At 39.5% G+C, this 16,871-nt stretch overlaps 1 protein-coding gene across 4 annotated transcripts in view; it reads right to left on the bottom strand.

The window, feature by feature from the left end:
• Positions 1-16,871, bottom strand: part of DLGAP1 (DLG associated protein 1) — an 830,806-nt gene that overhangs the window by 82,420 nt on the left and 731,515 nt on the right. For all 4 annotated transcript variants that reach the window (XM_017867933.1, XM_017867930.1, XM_017867932.1 and 1 more), the window contains one exon: positions 7,350-7,527. In XM_017867933.1, the coding sequence (XP_017723422.1) occupies positions 7,350-7,527 (178 nt within the window). The remainder of the gene's footprint in view (positions 1-7,349; positions 7,528-16,871) is intronic.

Here is a 16,871-nt window from a genome sequence, read left to right as displayed (position 1 = left end):
TTAGGTTGGTTTGGGGGTCTTTTTGACATGAAAGTAGTAATCTTTGAGAACTTCTTTGATATCTGGTATGACAAAATATTCTAAACTCAACTTAATAGTGTGGGCTCAGTATGTTTCTGAAAAGCCCTTTCTTTTTTTAGTGGGAAGTGGTGTTACAGGAACACAATCTGGCTACTAGGAAGATACGCTGTCATTGCTACTGGGTTAATCACTGTTCCTAGGCCTTTTCAGTGGGAAGAACTAGGATATAAATACTATAGGGTTCTTATGCAACCTCTTCTATATATGTTTATTCTTAGATATTTATTCCATACTAAGAATCTTGGTTCTCAAGGACACAGGAGATGATGGAATTGGAATATTCTGTAACTATCCATTTACTTTATCCCATAATATATGCACAGAAAACATGACTAATACTACCCCTGCCCACATATGATTAAAGAGCTAACAATTTTATTTCACATGTGGTCCCTCTATTCTTTTCTCATTTTTAAATAGTTGTGCTGTATTTACATCGTCAGAGCCAATAAACCTATTATGCTCCCCAACCAGTGAATGCTCATTTAGTCTTAGTTCTACGCATAATTGTGTTTAATGTTTGCTACTACAGGTGGTCCATGACTAATGACGGTTTGACTTACGCTTTTTCTACTTTATGATGATACAAGATTGATATGTATTCAGTAGAAACTGTACTTTGAATTTTGAATTTAGATTTTTTTCTGGGCTGTTGATATGTGGTTTAGTATTATCTCGAGATTCTGGGTAGGTGCTCAGCCATGCAATTACAAGGGTAAACAACTGATACTCCAAAGTGTACTGTGTTGCCAGTCCAGCGTTTTTTGGATATTGCGTCTTTTGTTTTCACATCCCATCATGTTTACAAAATGCCCATTTTTGAGTTATGATATTTTCAACTTACAATGGGTCTATCAGGGATGTAAGTAGAGGAGCATCTGTAGTTTTTTTTTTTTTTTTTTTTTTTTTTTTTTTTGGGGGGAGTCTCGTTCTGTCGCCCGGGCTGGAGTGCGGTGGTGCGATCTCGGCTCACTGCAAGCTCCGCCTCCCCGGTTCACGCCATTCTCCTGCCTCAGCCTCCGAGTAGCTGGGACTACAGGCGCCGCCACCTCGCCCGGCTAGTTTTTTGTATTTTAGTAGAGACGGGGTTTCACCATGTTAGCCAGGATGGTCTCGATCTCCTGACCTCGTGATCCACCCGCCTCGGCCTCCCAAAGTGCTGGGATTACAGGCTTGAGCCACCGCGCCCGGCCGCATCTGTAGTTCTTATGTCTGGTCATTCATATGTCTAGTTTAGAGCTCATTGTCTAGTGCATTTCTCAGAATGTGTTCATAGAATCAATATTCTTTGCATGCATCCATGCTTATAACAGTTTGTACCTTTTATACTTTAAAGTCAGTTTTTCTAGATATAAAAATCTTTGACTCACATATTTTTCCTTGAGTGTATTAAAATGCTACACACATCATTTTCTTCCAGCATAAACCATTGCTGTTAAAGGGTCCAATGATAACTCAGTTTTCATTTTATTAAGTCAGTTGCTCTTTTTGTCTAGAAATCCAAAGTGTTTTTTAAAAAATTCTTTAAAGTCTTGTAATTTTACCAGAATATGCCCTGAGGTTGATTGCTTTGGGTGAATTTCTCAGGTACATGGTGTGTTTACATGGTGTGTTCTTCCACTATGTAGCTTCAAATCAACTTTTTATTTCAGGAAAGTTTAAAAAAATTCATTGTTTTCTTACTTTTTCTGTTCCATTGATTTTCTTCTGAAGGGACTTCTATTATCTCTGTGTCTAATGTTCTTGGTCTGTTTTTGATATTTGTCAGTTTCTCTTTAATTCTTTGTAACTCTTCATTTATGTTCTCTGTTCTCTCTCTCTCTCTCTCTCTCTCTCTCTCTCTCTCTCTCTCTCTCTCGATAGGGTCTAGCCCTGTTGCCCAGGCTGGAGTGCAGTGGTGTGATCATAACTCACTGCAGCCTCGACCTCCTGGGCTCAAGCTATCCTCTGGCCTCAGCCTCCTGAGTAGCTGGAACAACAGGCATGAGCTACTGCCCTCAGCCCCATTTATTTTTGATTTAAAATTTTTCCTTCCTTTTCAGTTCCTTTTTTTTAGTGTATTTTTACCTTTTTGTAGATTTTACTAACCTACTTTCTAAAACATAGCAGTTTATAATCCAAACAGCAAGTAATACAGAGTTCATTTCTCAACATGGTCACCAGAATAGAATGTTAGCTCAGTTTTTGCTGCTCTGTGTTAAGAATGATATTGTGCTGCTTTGATTTGCATCCTACAAACGTGAATAAGCACCTGTCACTTTATTTACTGGCTTTTGACTTATTTACTGGCTTTTGCGTTTTTTTCTCTGATTATTTTTATTTATAAGCTTTGACCAAGATTCTTTTGGGTTATCTTTTCTTACTACTTTGTAGAAATACTTTAAGCAACTATAACATTTACCCTTTTTGTTAATGTGTGTCAATATTCCTCCCACCAATTGTATTTTAACTTTATCACATATTTTGCCACACATAAATATTTAATTTTATTTGGAATAGATCTTTTCTTTTACTTTATATTTTCTAGCATTTGTGTTTTATTAAAAGGAATAATTCTGACCACAATATTATCTATATATTCTCCTAACATTTATTTTAATGCATTTTGTTACTTTGTGTTATTGCTTAGATTTTAAATATACTTAGATGTATTTTTTACAAGGGATGAAGAAGAATTTTAGTGTTCCTTCAATTAGTGGACAATTTGCTTGAATTCTCTGAACATCACTTTCCTCAGCTGTAAAATAGGTACAATAATACCTACCTCATAGGAGTATTTTAAGGATAAAAATTAAATAATGTCAAAATGCATATTTTTTTTTTTGAGGCAGTCTCACTCTGTCGCCCAGGCTGCAGTGCAGTGGCACGATGCCTCTGCCTCCCGGATTCAAGTGATTCTTCTGCCTAAGCCTCCTGAGTAGCTGGAACTACACCACACCCAGCTAACTTTTTTTTTTTTTTGTATTTTTAGTAGAGATGGGGTTTCACCATAATGGCCAGGCTGATCTCAAACTCCTGACCTCATGATCCATCTACCTGAGCCTCCCAAAGTACTGAGATTACAGGCATGAGCCACCATGCCTGGCCCAAAATGCATATTATATGTCTAGGCATATGGCACACACTCCATAAATGGTGGATATTATTTTATGTGATAGTGTAGTGGGAAAATAGTATTAGGAAACAAATATGTTAGTCTAACTCTCTGAGACTGAGATTCATAAATTAAAAAATGATCTTTCTTACAGAATAGATGTGAAATTAATTAGATAGTAAGGCTACTAGCATGTATCAGGTAATCACAAAATGGTAACTAATTATTCCATTGTTATTCTTTCTGCTGTTAATACTACTATTACTAGCAATATTATTGCCACACATGCCAGCAGGCATTGAAGTCATTTACCTGTTAAGTGTCAGGACACTTGGGTTTCCTAGCTTCTGTCACTGACTGGCTGGGTACCCACAGATAATCAATTTATGTAGGTTTCCATTTCATTCTCTTTCTCTTTCCACACACACACACACACACACATGCAAACACCATGCCACATACACACACAAACACACACACACATAAAGAAGGGATGGCCTAAGTCAAAGTCACAGCTAAGCTGCTGGTATTAAAACAGCTGCCTAGTTACATTAATTTTAGAAAAGGATGTAGAAACCCAACATATTGCCAGAGAAAATATGCCTGTGGGCTTCTAGTTTGCCATTCCAGATGAAAATACCTAGGATTTGGACTTGAAATAAATAAAGACATAAATTAACTTGGAAATGACACTGACTACATGACATATTTTTAAAATATCAGACTTTCTATAAATATAATTCTTTCTTCTCAAACCCTCCTTTAAAAGTCTTCATTTTAAATTAGATGTACCTATGGTAAAATATAGGCAAATAATAAACATAAAAACATATTTAATTTTTTTCTTTATCATCCAAGCACAATCTATTTTTAGGGGTCTTTTACTTCTGTGAGTAATAAATGACAGAAGCAATTTAGTTATTCTAGGTCAACTCCTTGAGTACTCAACTTTCTAGGAGACTTTGATGAATAATGTGTCAGATTTTAAAGGGAAACAAGCTATAATGCACTTAAATTCTATAGTATTATAGCTTCTACTAATTATCTATTTGAGAAAATATCTCTAACATCTTAAAAGCCAACCTCTTTTTGAAAAGTCTAGGGTATATATAGTAGCATTGCTTTGAAGAGGAAACTACTCTCCTTTGAATAATGACAATGTTGCAACTACAACAGGGCGTTTGAAATTATCCTTAAAGATACTGTGTTACTTGAAAATTGAATATGGAACTAGAAAAATGATATATCATTAGGAATCAATTTCGGCTAGCCATTCTTTCTGTATTTTACTTAAGGCCAAATGGCTACATCATGGGATTGCAGTGCTTGACCTGACAGCATTACTTCTCCCATGTGTCTGTGCAATGATTTGTTGATATCTTACTAAGCTATCACTGGAAAATGATGTTGTCCTAAAGAAGGTCAAATGTGCAGCCAGGGACTAAAAACAGTGAGCTGCAAGGGTAGTGTGTAGATGGGGGAAATTAAATGTTCTCCATAAAGTTATAAAAGCCATGAATGTATATAAATATTTTTCCAACAGAATATTTTAAATCTGCTGATGTATTCTGCATGTATGACCCCTAGGTTTGTAGACTATTTTATAATTCTCAATGACTTTGTGACCTTTAGGCCATGCGGAATAAATATATGCTCCAAGAAGTTTTAAATGTTTTATTATTTATTGTGAAAAAAATAAAAACAAAATAAGTCCAAAATGCACCAAAATGAGGCTCCAGCTATTTCCCTGAGAATTGGGATAATGTATATCATTGGATAAGCATTAACTAGCACAAATAGTTTTGCATGTTCTTGGAGACTTCTGTAAAGCAGGGAAACACACGATGGGTCAGCATTGAAATCCCACATGCCAGCTTTCCCTGGCTCCCTCCCTACTCTGCCCTTGGAGCCTACCCTGCAGCTCCTGACTTCTTTCTTCAGGACTCCATTTAGAGCACGGAGCTTAATTTTGTTGATAGAGACAGAGTGAGAGCAGTGTTCCTATTTCAGGGTCTTATTTTGATAGATGTTTCAGTGATCAGCCTACCATTTCATAATTTTTTCTCAATACCTTATTTCATCTATACCGGCACCATTACATAGCATCACCATCACCACTATCACTGCTACCACCATCACCACCGCTACTGTTACCACCACCACCATCACAACCACCACTGTCACCATCACTATAATCACAATCATCACCATCACAACTACCATTGCCACCAATGTCACCATGACTCTCACCAGAATCACAACCACCATTATGACCACCAGTGTCACCACTGTCACCATCACTATCACCACAATCACAGCCACCACCATCACGACCACCACTGCTACCACTGTCACATTACTATCAGCCACAATCACCACAACCACCATCACGATGACCCCACACCACTGTCACCATCACTATCACCACAAATCACCCATCATGACCACTTGCCCCCTACTGTCACCATCACTATCACCACAATCCCACAACCACCATCATGACACCACCACACCACGATTATCACAATCACCAGATGACCACCACCGCCACCACTGTCACCTCACTTACCATAATCCACCACCATCACCTCAATGCACCACCACCACATCACCCATGATTATCACCACACCACCACAACCACCATCATGACCACCACCACCACACTGTCACCAGTTATTTTACCATAATCCCATCACCATCAGCCATCACAACACCACTGTACCCCACCACACCAACACCATCACACAACACACATCACTGCTCACTACCAGCCATCACCATCACAACCAACCACTGCCACATCACACTCCACATGATCAATCACCACCACCACCACCGCACCACCACCCCCACATCCATCACCACCAGCACCATCACCACCATCACATCACCACCACCACCATCACAACCACCACTGCCATTACTGTTACCCTCACTGTCACCACCATCACCATCATCACTGCCACGACCATCACTACCACCATCACCATTACTATCACTACCACTACCACTGTCATCACCATCATTACCACCATCATCATTACCAACACCATCACCATCATCACCACCATCACTATCACTGTTACCACCATCACCATCACCACCACCACCACCACCACCACCACCACCATCACTATCACAACTGCCACTGCCAATCCTGTTACCATCACCACCACCACCATTATGATCATCACTACCACCACCATCACCGCCACCACCACATCACCACCACCACCACCACCACCATCACCATCACATCACCACCACCATCATCACAATCACTACTGCCAGTACTGTTACCATCACTGTCACCACCATCATCACTGCCACGACCATCACCACCACCATCACCATTACTATCACTATCACTACCACTGCCATTACCATCATTGCCACCACCATCACTACCAACACCATCACCATCATCACCATCACCATCACTATCATCACCATCACTGCCATCATTATCACCAACACACCAACATCACCACTATGGTCACCACCACCATCAGTAACATTAATTCTCCCCTTGATGATCACAGTGTCTTCCAAACTAGCCTCTCTGCTTCTAGCTTCTCATTTTCTCCAATCTTTCCTATGTTTTGTTGGCCAGATTAATTATCCTACATCAAAGTAAGATTCATATCTCTTGCTTGCTTAAAAGCCAAAGTTTTCTTTTTTTTTTTCTTTTTTTTAATTGAGAAAGAGTCTTGCTAAGTCACCCAGGCTGGAGTGCAGTGACATGATCTCGGTTCACTGCAACCTTCGCCTTCCGGTTTCATGTGATTCTCTTGCCTCAGCCTCCAGAGTAGCTGGGATCACAGGTGTGTGCCAGCATGTCGGGCTTACTTTTGTATTTTTAGTAGATACAGGGTTTCACCATGTTGGCCAGGCTGATCTTGAACTCCTGATCTCAAGTGAATTTCCAAGGACCCTCTTCATTGTGCTTTATCCACCTACAGAGGGCCCCACCTCCTGGCAGACCACTGATACTGGGGGCTTACTGTGGCTGAACACATGGCATGCTCTTTGCACCACTTGACTGGGCCTCCTGTCTGAGGACCCAGTGGTCTCCTGGGTGAGCGACTGCCTCCCTAACTCACGCCCTCTCAGTTCTCGCTAACCTTCCTGCCGCTAATGGCTCCTGACCACCGCTGCCCTGACGGCCCTCACCTGGCTGATGGTGCTCATGGCTCGCATGTAGCTCTCATTCCTGGAGCGGAACTTTGGTGATGTGAGCAAGCCTGCAGGGTCGAGGCTGTCCAGGCTCCGGTTGATGGAGACTTCACTCACTGCCCTCAGGTAGCTATGACTCCGGATCTGGAGTTTGGGTGAGTGCTCATTGGAGATTCTGGAAGGGAACGATGGAAAAGGTACATTAGTCACATTCCAAAATGTAGGAAACAATAAGATATGGCACTACTGTCATTTATGCGGCACCCTAAGTACTGGGACAAATGACGTAGATGCCCTGCTATGATTACTAAACTCCCCCACAGTGTCTCAGAGGGAAGAACTTTTGACAGGAAATCATCAAGATCTTATGACATTAGAGAGCAATTAACATTCTCTTCAACCATGAACTAAGTGCCTCATTCACATTTTCCTAGCCACCCTAGGACGCAGATAATAAGCAGCAATTGTCCTGCCCTGGAATTCTGACTTGTGTAATTTGTAAAACTTTTCTTTGTACCTATTTCTCTCCTGTGGTCATCTTTTTGTTTTTGGACTGTTTAGTAACAGTAAGTGGGCATACATCTATATCTATATTTTTATCTTTCCTTCCTTCCCTTCCCCTTCCTTTCTTCCTTCCCTCCTCCCTCCCTCCCTCCCTTCCTGCCTCCCTTCCTTCTATCCAATCTTTAACTCTCTCATAGAGTTGAGATTGAACTTCGTGAACAGAACTTACACCTTAGTCATCAAAAAGGCATACCTCTCAATCTTTATATGTAAACACAAGTCACTACACACTTTGTACTCTTTGGATTTATTCTAGGATGCATTGTAAAATTATAAAAGTAGAAAATGCTAATTGCAAATAGCCAAGCCATACAGATGTGCACAAAGTGGAAGGTGGGTCCTCCTGTCTCTCCTTGTTCCTATATGTAGAATTACATACCCTTAAAAGAACTACTCATAGCAGTTTGGGGTATATTCTTCCTCACGCTTTCTATTCATATATATTCAATTTAATGTTCGTTATTTTATTTTATTTTTTGAGACAGAGTCTCACTCTGTCGTATAGGCTGGAGTGCAGTGGTGGTGTGATCTTGGCTCACTGCAGCCTCTGCCTCCTGGGTTCAAGCAATTCTCGTGCCTCAGCCCCTGAAGAGCTGAAACAACAGGCACACGCCACCATGCCCAGCTAATTTTTGTACTTTTTGTAGAGATGGGGTTTTTCTGTATTGGCCAGGTTGGTCTTGAACTCCTGGCCTCAAGTAACGTGCCTGCCTCGGCCTCCCAAAGTGTTGGGATTAAAGGTATGCGCCAATGTTAGTTATTTTTAAAGTTTGTTTTCACATAGGATTAGTGTGATTTTTCTTTCTTTATTAGATTTCTTTAATTTTGGCTATAACATTGTTCCTAATTAAATAAATTAAAGTTGATAGGGAAAAAGATATATGCCTCCATAGCTGCTATTATTTATCATCCTAGCCGGTGAAATTAGAAAATTTTAAAATAAGTAATATAAATATTTTAAAGAGATAAGTTTTGAGTATTTATAGATTATGCGATCAATTATCTGTAAATTAAGAGAAAATCAACTGAAAAACCATAAGAGCTTTTAAGGGAAATCCTCAAGGTAGCTAGATATAAGGTAACAATACATAAATTAACAGCTTTTCCATGTAACATCAAATAAAATTTTAACGAAAAAATTCCCTTTAAAATTGCAAAACATAAAATACACAGAAATTACAAAAAAGAAACGCATCAGAATTTTATGAAGAAAATGTTAAATTTATAGAAGGCAATAAATAAGTGCTAAATTAATGTGAAAAACCTCCACAACAACTTTCCTGTAAAAAAACTTAAATTTTCCCTAAATTTATCTATAAATTTAAGGTAATCGCAACAAAAATCTCCATATAAATTTTACCTGTTTTCTATTTTTGAGATGGAGTCTCACTCTGTCGCCCAGGCTGGAGTGCAGTGGTGTGATCTCAGCTCACTGCAATCTCCACCTCCTGGGTTCAAGCGATTCTCCTGCCTTAGCCTCCCGAGTAGCTGGGATGACACGTGCACGCCACCACGGCTGGCTAATTTTTGTATTTTATTAAAGATGGGTTTCATCATGTTGGCCCGTCTGGTCTCAAACTCCTGACCTCAAGTGATCTGCCCACCTTGGCCTCCCAAAGTGTTGGGATTACAGGCATAAGCCACTGCCCCATAAATCTCCATAGAAATTTTACTCAAATGTAACAAACTCATTTTAAAGTTTATATGAGGTTCAGAGCAGCATTATTCATAGCAAACAAAAGGTGGAAGCAACCCAAATGTCTATCTAATGCTGAATAGATGAAAGGTGGCAAAAGAACTATTTGGCTAAAAAAAGGAATGAAGTATTGATACATGCTACAATATAGATCTTTGAGAGCATCATGCTTAGTGAAAGAAGCCACATATTACAAAAGATCACATATTACATGATTCCACTTACATGAAATGTCCAGAATAGGCAAATTGCTAAAGACAGAAGGTAGATGAGTGGTTGACTAGAGCTGGGTGGGGAAAGCACAGGAAGATGGTGGCATTAGGAAGTGATATCTAAAGAATATGGAGTTTCTCTTTGCAGTGATAAAAAGGTTCTAAAATTAGTCATAGTGCTGATTGCACAACTCTGTGAATATACCAAAATCATTAAATTGTACACTTGAAAAGGGTGAATTATATGGTATGTGTATTATATTTCAACAAAGCTGTTGTAAAAAATTACGTGAGTCCTCAAAATAATCAGATTTTCTTACAAAGGGAGTTTAGAGGGTAGACTAAACTGGGCAACACTAGAGAAAGAAAGTCAGTCAAGGTGGTTGCAATTTTGCTATAATCTAAACAAGGGAAAAGGGCTCAGTTAAGTATCACTGGTAGTAGAGAGGAAGAGACAGATTTGAGAATCCACATGAAAATTAAATGCGGATGATGAGTAAGGAGGTCTAAAGGTTCTAAGAAGAGCCAGAAAATAAAAATAAATAAAAAAGAAGGGGAGGAATGCCCTTTATCAGATCTAAGCTATATTTTATATTTTATTTTTATTTATTTTTTGAGATGTAGTCTCACTTTATTGTCCAAGCTGGAGTGTACTGGTGTGATCTCGGCTCACTGCAGTCTCTGCCTCCTGGGTTCAAGTGATTCTCCTGCCTCAGCCTCCAGAGCAGCTGGGATTACAGGCACATGCCACCAAGCCCAGCTAATTTTGTATTTTGTAGAGAAGGGGTTTCACCATGTTGGCCAGGCTGGTCTTGAACTCCTGACCTCAAGTGATCTGTCCACCTCGGCCTCCCGAAGTGCTGGGATTACAGGCGTTTGCCACCACACCTGGCCTCAGCTATACTTTATAGCTGCAATGATGAAAAAGGGTCGTGTTTGTAAAGGAAATCGGTAGAATAAAATAAGGACTCCAGAAACAGGACTAAGTATGTATTTGAACATAATATATTGCAAACATGGCAGTTGGAATAGGCAAGGAAAAGATCAAGTATTTAATAATGGAGTTAGACCCTTTTGCATCCACTTGGGGAAAATGAATTCCTACTAAGCATATAGATTAAAATAATATTTTAAAACATAAAGTTCTCCAATATAATATAGATTATATTTTATAATCTCAATTTCTATACTTAAACAATTTAAAGAGAAATTTATCAATGTTTTATGAATTAAAAAAACCTATAAAGCCTTATGGAAGGCAATAAGGAAGGCCTAAAGAAATGCAAAGCAATATGGTAGAGAAAGACTTTAGAAGCATCATAGTAAACTTAGACGCCATAAAGAGAAAGGTTAATGAATGGAAGTACATAAAAATTTAAAACTTTTGTTCAGCCAAAGATCCGGTCAACAATGTTAAGAAAAATAGTCATTGAGTATGAGAAAATATTTGCAACACTAAGCAGCAAAAAGGGTTCACATGCATAATATTTAAATTAGTAAGATGAATAAAAAATATGCAATCAACACAATGAAAAATGGTCAAAGCCTATAAAGAGGGAATCATAAGAAAATAAATATACAAATTCACAGGAAAGTAACTTTATATATCACCAAGTATATGACAAAATGCTCGATCTCACTAGTAATTAGAGAAATGTGGATTTTAAAAAACGTACATTTACACATTACATTCATGTACATCCATCTCGATGCCCTCAAATTGTAAAGATATTCCCTATATTCTAAGTATCCTCTTAGTTGCAATGTATACGATTGCATCTATTCTCAAAGCTTGTATGGAGTTACTTATCTATAACAGCCCAAAACTATTCTTAATAATACTAAACCCTGAGAATGTGATAAGCAACCACTTTTTGCAGCTGCACTTAGGGAGAAATCAAATTAAGACAGATCTAGAATATGACATCAACAGTAAATCTCTTATTGCATTTTACTGTTACAAAAGATAAACTAGGCCAGGTGCGGTGTGGCTCACACCTGTAATCCTAGCACTTTGGGAGGCCTAGGTGGAAGGATCACTTGAGCCCAGACCAGCCTGGGCAACACAGTGAGGCCCTGTCTCTATATTTTAATATAAAAAAAGTAAAAGAAAAAAATTGTTCTAGAAATGTGCCCTTTGGATCCTTCAAGTAGTGGTCAAACATGAAAATAGCTTTGCCAGGTCAAGGTAGTATTTTCCATGTGCTATGTGCTATTATGGTGATTCTGACTGCATCGCTTTGTAACACCAATGCCAAAATTTCAACCAACAAAGTGAAAATTCATTTTCCTTTTAAGAGCTTTTTTTTTTTTTTTTTTTTTTAAAAAAAAGAGAGCCATAGCTGGAAGCATTTATAACCTAAAGTTCACTTCTCCTTAGAACTTGCGTGTTAGATGACAAATGTGTTTCTTTGGCTGTTTTGCAACCTGACCCAGAGCAATGATATTGCCAACATAAATGATGATGCTATTCCAAATGTTATCAGGGCAGTGACAGGAGTGGCTGTTTCATAAATGGTGTATATTCAAAGAAGAAGTGAAAGTCCGGCGTTTTGAAAAATGAGTGTCTGCTGGCGAGGCATCATTGCAACAATCATTCACTCTGGCCACTTGTTATGAAATAAGGCATAATTCCCAAATTTCAAAGTGAAACATCATTCAGAAGGAATTGAATAGTTCTTCTTTGGTGAGTCATTCTTCATAAAACAATGCATATATTAATAACACACAAAATATAAGGAAAGGAACTATTTTATCTTGTCCACTTACAGAACAGAGCCTTCTGCTATCAATATAAAGGTTACTGTATGCCCATGTGCTCTGGATGCAGAAACACTCATTAAAGAAACACGAAAATAGTACATTGATGACTTTATCTTCACCTCAAAAGAAAGTTGATCTGCTCAGAAGAAAGAGAGTGTGCATATTCAGAAACATTAACTCTCTCATGTTAGATGAATTATTTTCAACATTGGTCTAATGAAATGACACTCTTCTTTTCCCACTCTTCTGCCTAAATTACTTATGCTAAGTTAACTTTTCCTACCTTATCAGAACTAAAGTGAGATCTTGATTTTGTTGGGTTGGTAGGTCCCATTCATTATCATGTCTTTAAAGTACAAGCAATGATGGGAAGTTCTTAGGTGACAGTGAGCCAACCACACAAACAAGCTTGACCCTTTGTATTTGGAAGGCTGCCACTGCAAAGAAGAGTATGTGCTGTAATCGTCAGACCACAAAGCTTTAAACCAATGTCTCAAAAGACAAAATGACTAACTTTGTAACATACTACTGAAAATAACTTCAGATGGTTGGGATGTTTTTTTCCCTCAAAGAAGGATATGCTTCTAGGTTATTGAGTCCAATGGGAGAATCTTTGGAGGTGATGGACCATCTTATGGAGCCATCTGCACCCTAAGTTTTGTTCATCTTCTTTCTTTTTTTTTTTTTTTTTTGAGACGGAGTCTCGCTCTGTCGCCCAGGCTGGAGTGCAGTGGCCGGATCTCGGCTCACTGCAAGCTCTGCCTCCTGGGTTTACGCCATTCTCCTGCCTCAGCCTCCCGAGTAGCTGGGACTACAGGCGCCCGCCAACTCGCCTGGCTAGTTTTTTGTATTTTTTAGTAGAGACGGGGTTTTGCCGTGTTAGCCAGGATGGTCTCGATCTCCTGACCTCGCGATCCACCCGTCTCGGCCTCCCAAAGTGCTGGGATTACAGGCTTGAGCCACCACGCCCGGCAGTTTTGTTCATGTTCACGTCGTCTTCTCTCTGACTTACAAAAGTATTGGAATATAAGGCTCTTCCATGGGACCCAGAGGAAACATTTTATGGCCTCAGGAGGTTAATCTAATTTTACTGTATTTCAAAAATGAAAGTATTTGGCCTTGGTCATGACACTTTTATCAAATCATACTCACAAACATTAATGGCTTGAACCGAGAGGCTTTGATCCCTTGGGCTTTGGTGTGGAGAATGGTACTTAGTAGGTGACAGTTCTCTGTTTAACTAGTTTAAGGGAATCAAACACAGGGCATTTTACTAGTCAATCTGCTTTGGTAAAACGAAGCCTTTCTTTTCAGTAACCTTACCTATAATGGCTTTATAATCCGTATAGAAGTGTAACTTTCATTAAAGTTGTTTACTTTTGTAGTTGCCTCTTGAGTTATTTCTACTTTATAATAATACCTGACATTTGTTACCATTTATCCAATGCCTGGCTACCATTAATAGTACCTTATAGATAAAGAAACCATGACTTTGAGAGATCACATCGTGTTGAAGGTAATTCCAATGGAAGTTTGGCCTGTTAACTTCCACATTCCTATTCTGTCTTCTCCTCCTCCTCCTCCTCCCCTCCTTCTTTTTTTTTTTTTTTTTTTTTTTGACAGAGTCTCACTCTGTTGCCCAGGCTGGAGTGCAGTGGTGCAATCTCAGCTCACTGCAACCTCTGCTTCCTGGGTTAAAGTGATTCTCCTGCCTCAGCCTCCCAAGTAGCTGGGATTACAGGCGGGTGCCACCATACCCAGCTAATTTTTTTTGTATTTTTAGTAGAGGGGGGGGGGTTTCACCATTTTGGTCAGGCTGGTCTTGAACTCATGACCTCAAGTGATCTGCCTGCCTGGGCCTTCCAAAGTGCTGGGATTATAGGGGTGAGGCACTGCGCCTGGTCAACATCTTCTATTTCTTGGGGAATCCAGCCTGGATTCTCATTTGGGTTCCCCTTCCTCTAACTTGCCCTTACATGCTTTTATTCCCTAATACTTTATAATTGTTTCTATTCTGTTTTTATTGTACATTCTGTTTATGGACAATCTCATCTCCTCAAAGGCTTCCATTACCAACTTTATGCAAGCCACTCCCAAATCCATCTGTAGTCTAGAGATCTCCTAAACTTCAAAACTGAAGTTTTAAGTAACTGCTGTACATGTCTATCCAGATGTTCCACAAGTACCAAAAAATTGTCATGAACCCCAAATGAACACATACCTTTCTCCTCAAATTTTCTTATTTTTTAAAATCCACACTGAGATGAATACCCAACCAACCTAGAAATCCAGAAATTTATCCTGTCTGTTTTTGTTAACTGTCTATATCCAGTCGATCATCATATTTTGTTTCTACTTCCTATATACATTTAAATTTGGTTTCTTTTCTCTCTTTCCTTATTTCCAACTTTTTGGATTACATGTACAGGTTTACTACATGAGTATATTGTGTGTGATACTAAGGTTTTGGGGTATGATTGATCTTATCACCCAGGTAGTAAGCAAAGTACCCAATAGTTAGTCTTTTGACCCTTGTCCCTCTCCCTCCATCCCCTCTCTAGTAGTCCCCAGAGTCTGTTGTTGCCATCTTTATGTCTGTGTGTCCCCACTGTTTAGCTCCCATTTATAAGTGAGAACATGTGACATTGGGTTTTTGGTTCCTGCATTAATTTGCTTCAGATACTGGCTTCCAGCCGCACCCATGTTGCTGTGAAGGACATGATCTCATTGCTTGTTATGGCTGTGTAGTATTCCAGGGTGTGTATGCACCATATTTCTTTATCCAATCCACTGCTGATGGGCATCTAGGTTGATTCCATGTCTTTGCTATTGTGAACAGTGCTGTAATAAACATACACATGCATGTGTCCTTTTGGTAGAAGGATTTATTTTCCTTTGGATATCTACCTGGTAGTGGGATTGCTGGGTCGAATGGTAGTTCCATATTCAGTTCTTGCCTCTCTTTCTTTCAGTACTTCTTGCTCCACTGCTTTCTCAGTTCAGGCTTCACCTTGATTCTCCTAAGCATGCTCCTATCACAAGTCCTGTACCCTTGAATGCATCTCTCTTGTCCTGCTAGTTACTTCAACACTCTTTTCCGTAGGCTCCTTGGGTGAATCCTGTTAACCACAGGAGAAACTCTAAACTCTACCTGCTTTCCAGTCTCCTCGTTGGCTGTTTCCCCACATGATCATGCACGCCCTTGCAAGCTTCATCTTTGCACACGCTGTTTCTAAGGCTTGGAATGCTCTCCTTTCTCCACTTTCCACCCACCAAACTCTTCAACTCATTTCAGCAGGTCACTGGGTGTTAGAACCTCTATTTAGGTCATTTCCCTTCAGAAGGCCTCCTTTGTTCTTCCCAGACTAAAGTCCTCCATCTGTACCCCTCTAGTGGCTTTTATATTTCTCTGTTACACACTTTTCCATTGCTGTAATTATTAATATTTGGTTACATGTTTGTGTACTCTTCAGATTTTTGAGCTCTTAGAAGCAGAATCAATATTTCATTCATTTTTGTTACACAGTGGTACACTGGCACTTAAATGTTCTACTTTAATTACCACTAATAACCCCTAACACTTGAGTGCTTTCTTTATGCCAGGCACTATCTTTAAATCATCTCATGAAATGGATGAGTAAATAAATAAATGAAGAGGGTAACTCAGTTGATCATTATTCTAGACCTAAAATAGTTCGCTGTAAAAAATTTTTCTTTTCCTTTCTTTTTTCTTTTTGAGTCAGGGTCTTACTCTGCTGCCCAGGCTGGAGTGCAATGGTGCAATCACAGCTCACTGAGGCCTCAAACTCTTGGGCTCAAGCAATCCTCCCACTTCAGTCTCCTGAGTAGCTGGGACCACAGGTGTGTGTCATTATTGTTATGTTGCCCTGGCTGGTCTCGAACTCCTGGTCCCAAGTGATCCTCCTGTGCCCTGACAAATTTTCCTTTTTTAACTTATAAAGACCTCGTAAAGCTTTTTTTTTTTTTGAGATGGCGTCTCATTCTGTTGCCCAGGCTGGAGTGCAGTGGCACAATCTTGGCTCACTGCAACCTCTGCCTCCTAGGTTCAAGTGATTCTTCTGCTTCAGCCTCCTGAGTAGCTGGGACTACAGGCGTGTGCCACCATGCCTGGATAATTTTTGTATTTTTAGTAGAGATGTGGTTTCACTATATTGGCTAGGCTGGTCTCCTGACCTTGTGATCTGTCTGCCTCGGACTCCCAAAGTGCTGGGATTACAGGTGTGAGCCACTGTGCCCGGCCTTCTTTTTTTTTTTTTTTTTTTT

The sequence above is a fragment of the Rhinopithecus bieti genome, unplaced genomic scaffold (assembly GCF_001698545.2).
Source record: "Rhinopithecus bieti isolate Rb0 unplaced genomic scaffold, ASM169854v2 scaffold_3856, whole genome shotgun sequence".
Taxonomy (NCBI): Eukaryota; Metazoa; Chordata; class Mammalia; order Primates; family Cercopithecidae; genus Rhinopithecus; species Rhinopithecus bieti.
Note: the sequence above shows the minus strand (reverse complement) of the source record. Positions and strands in the feature narration are given on the sequence as shown.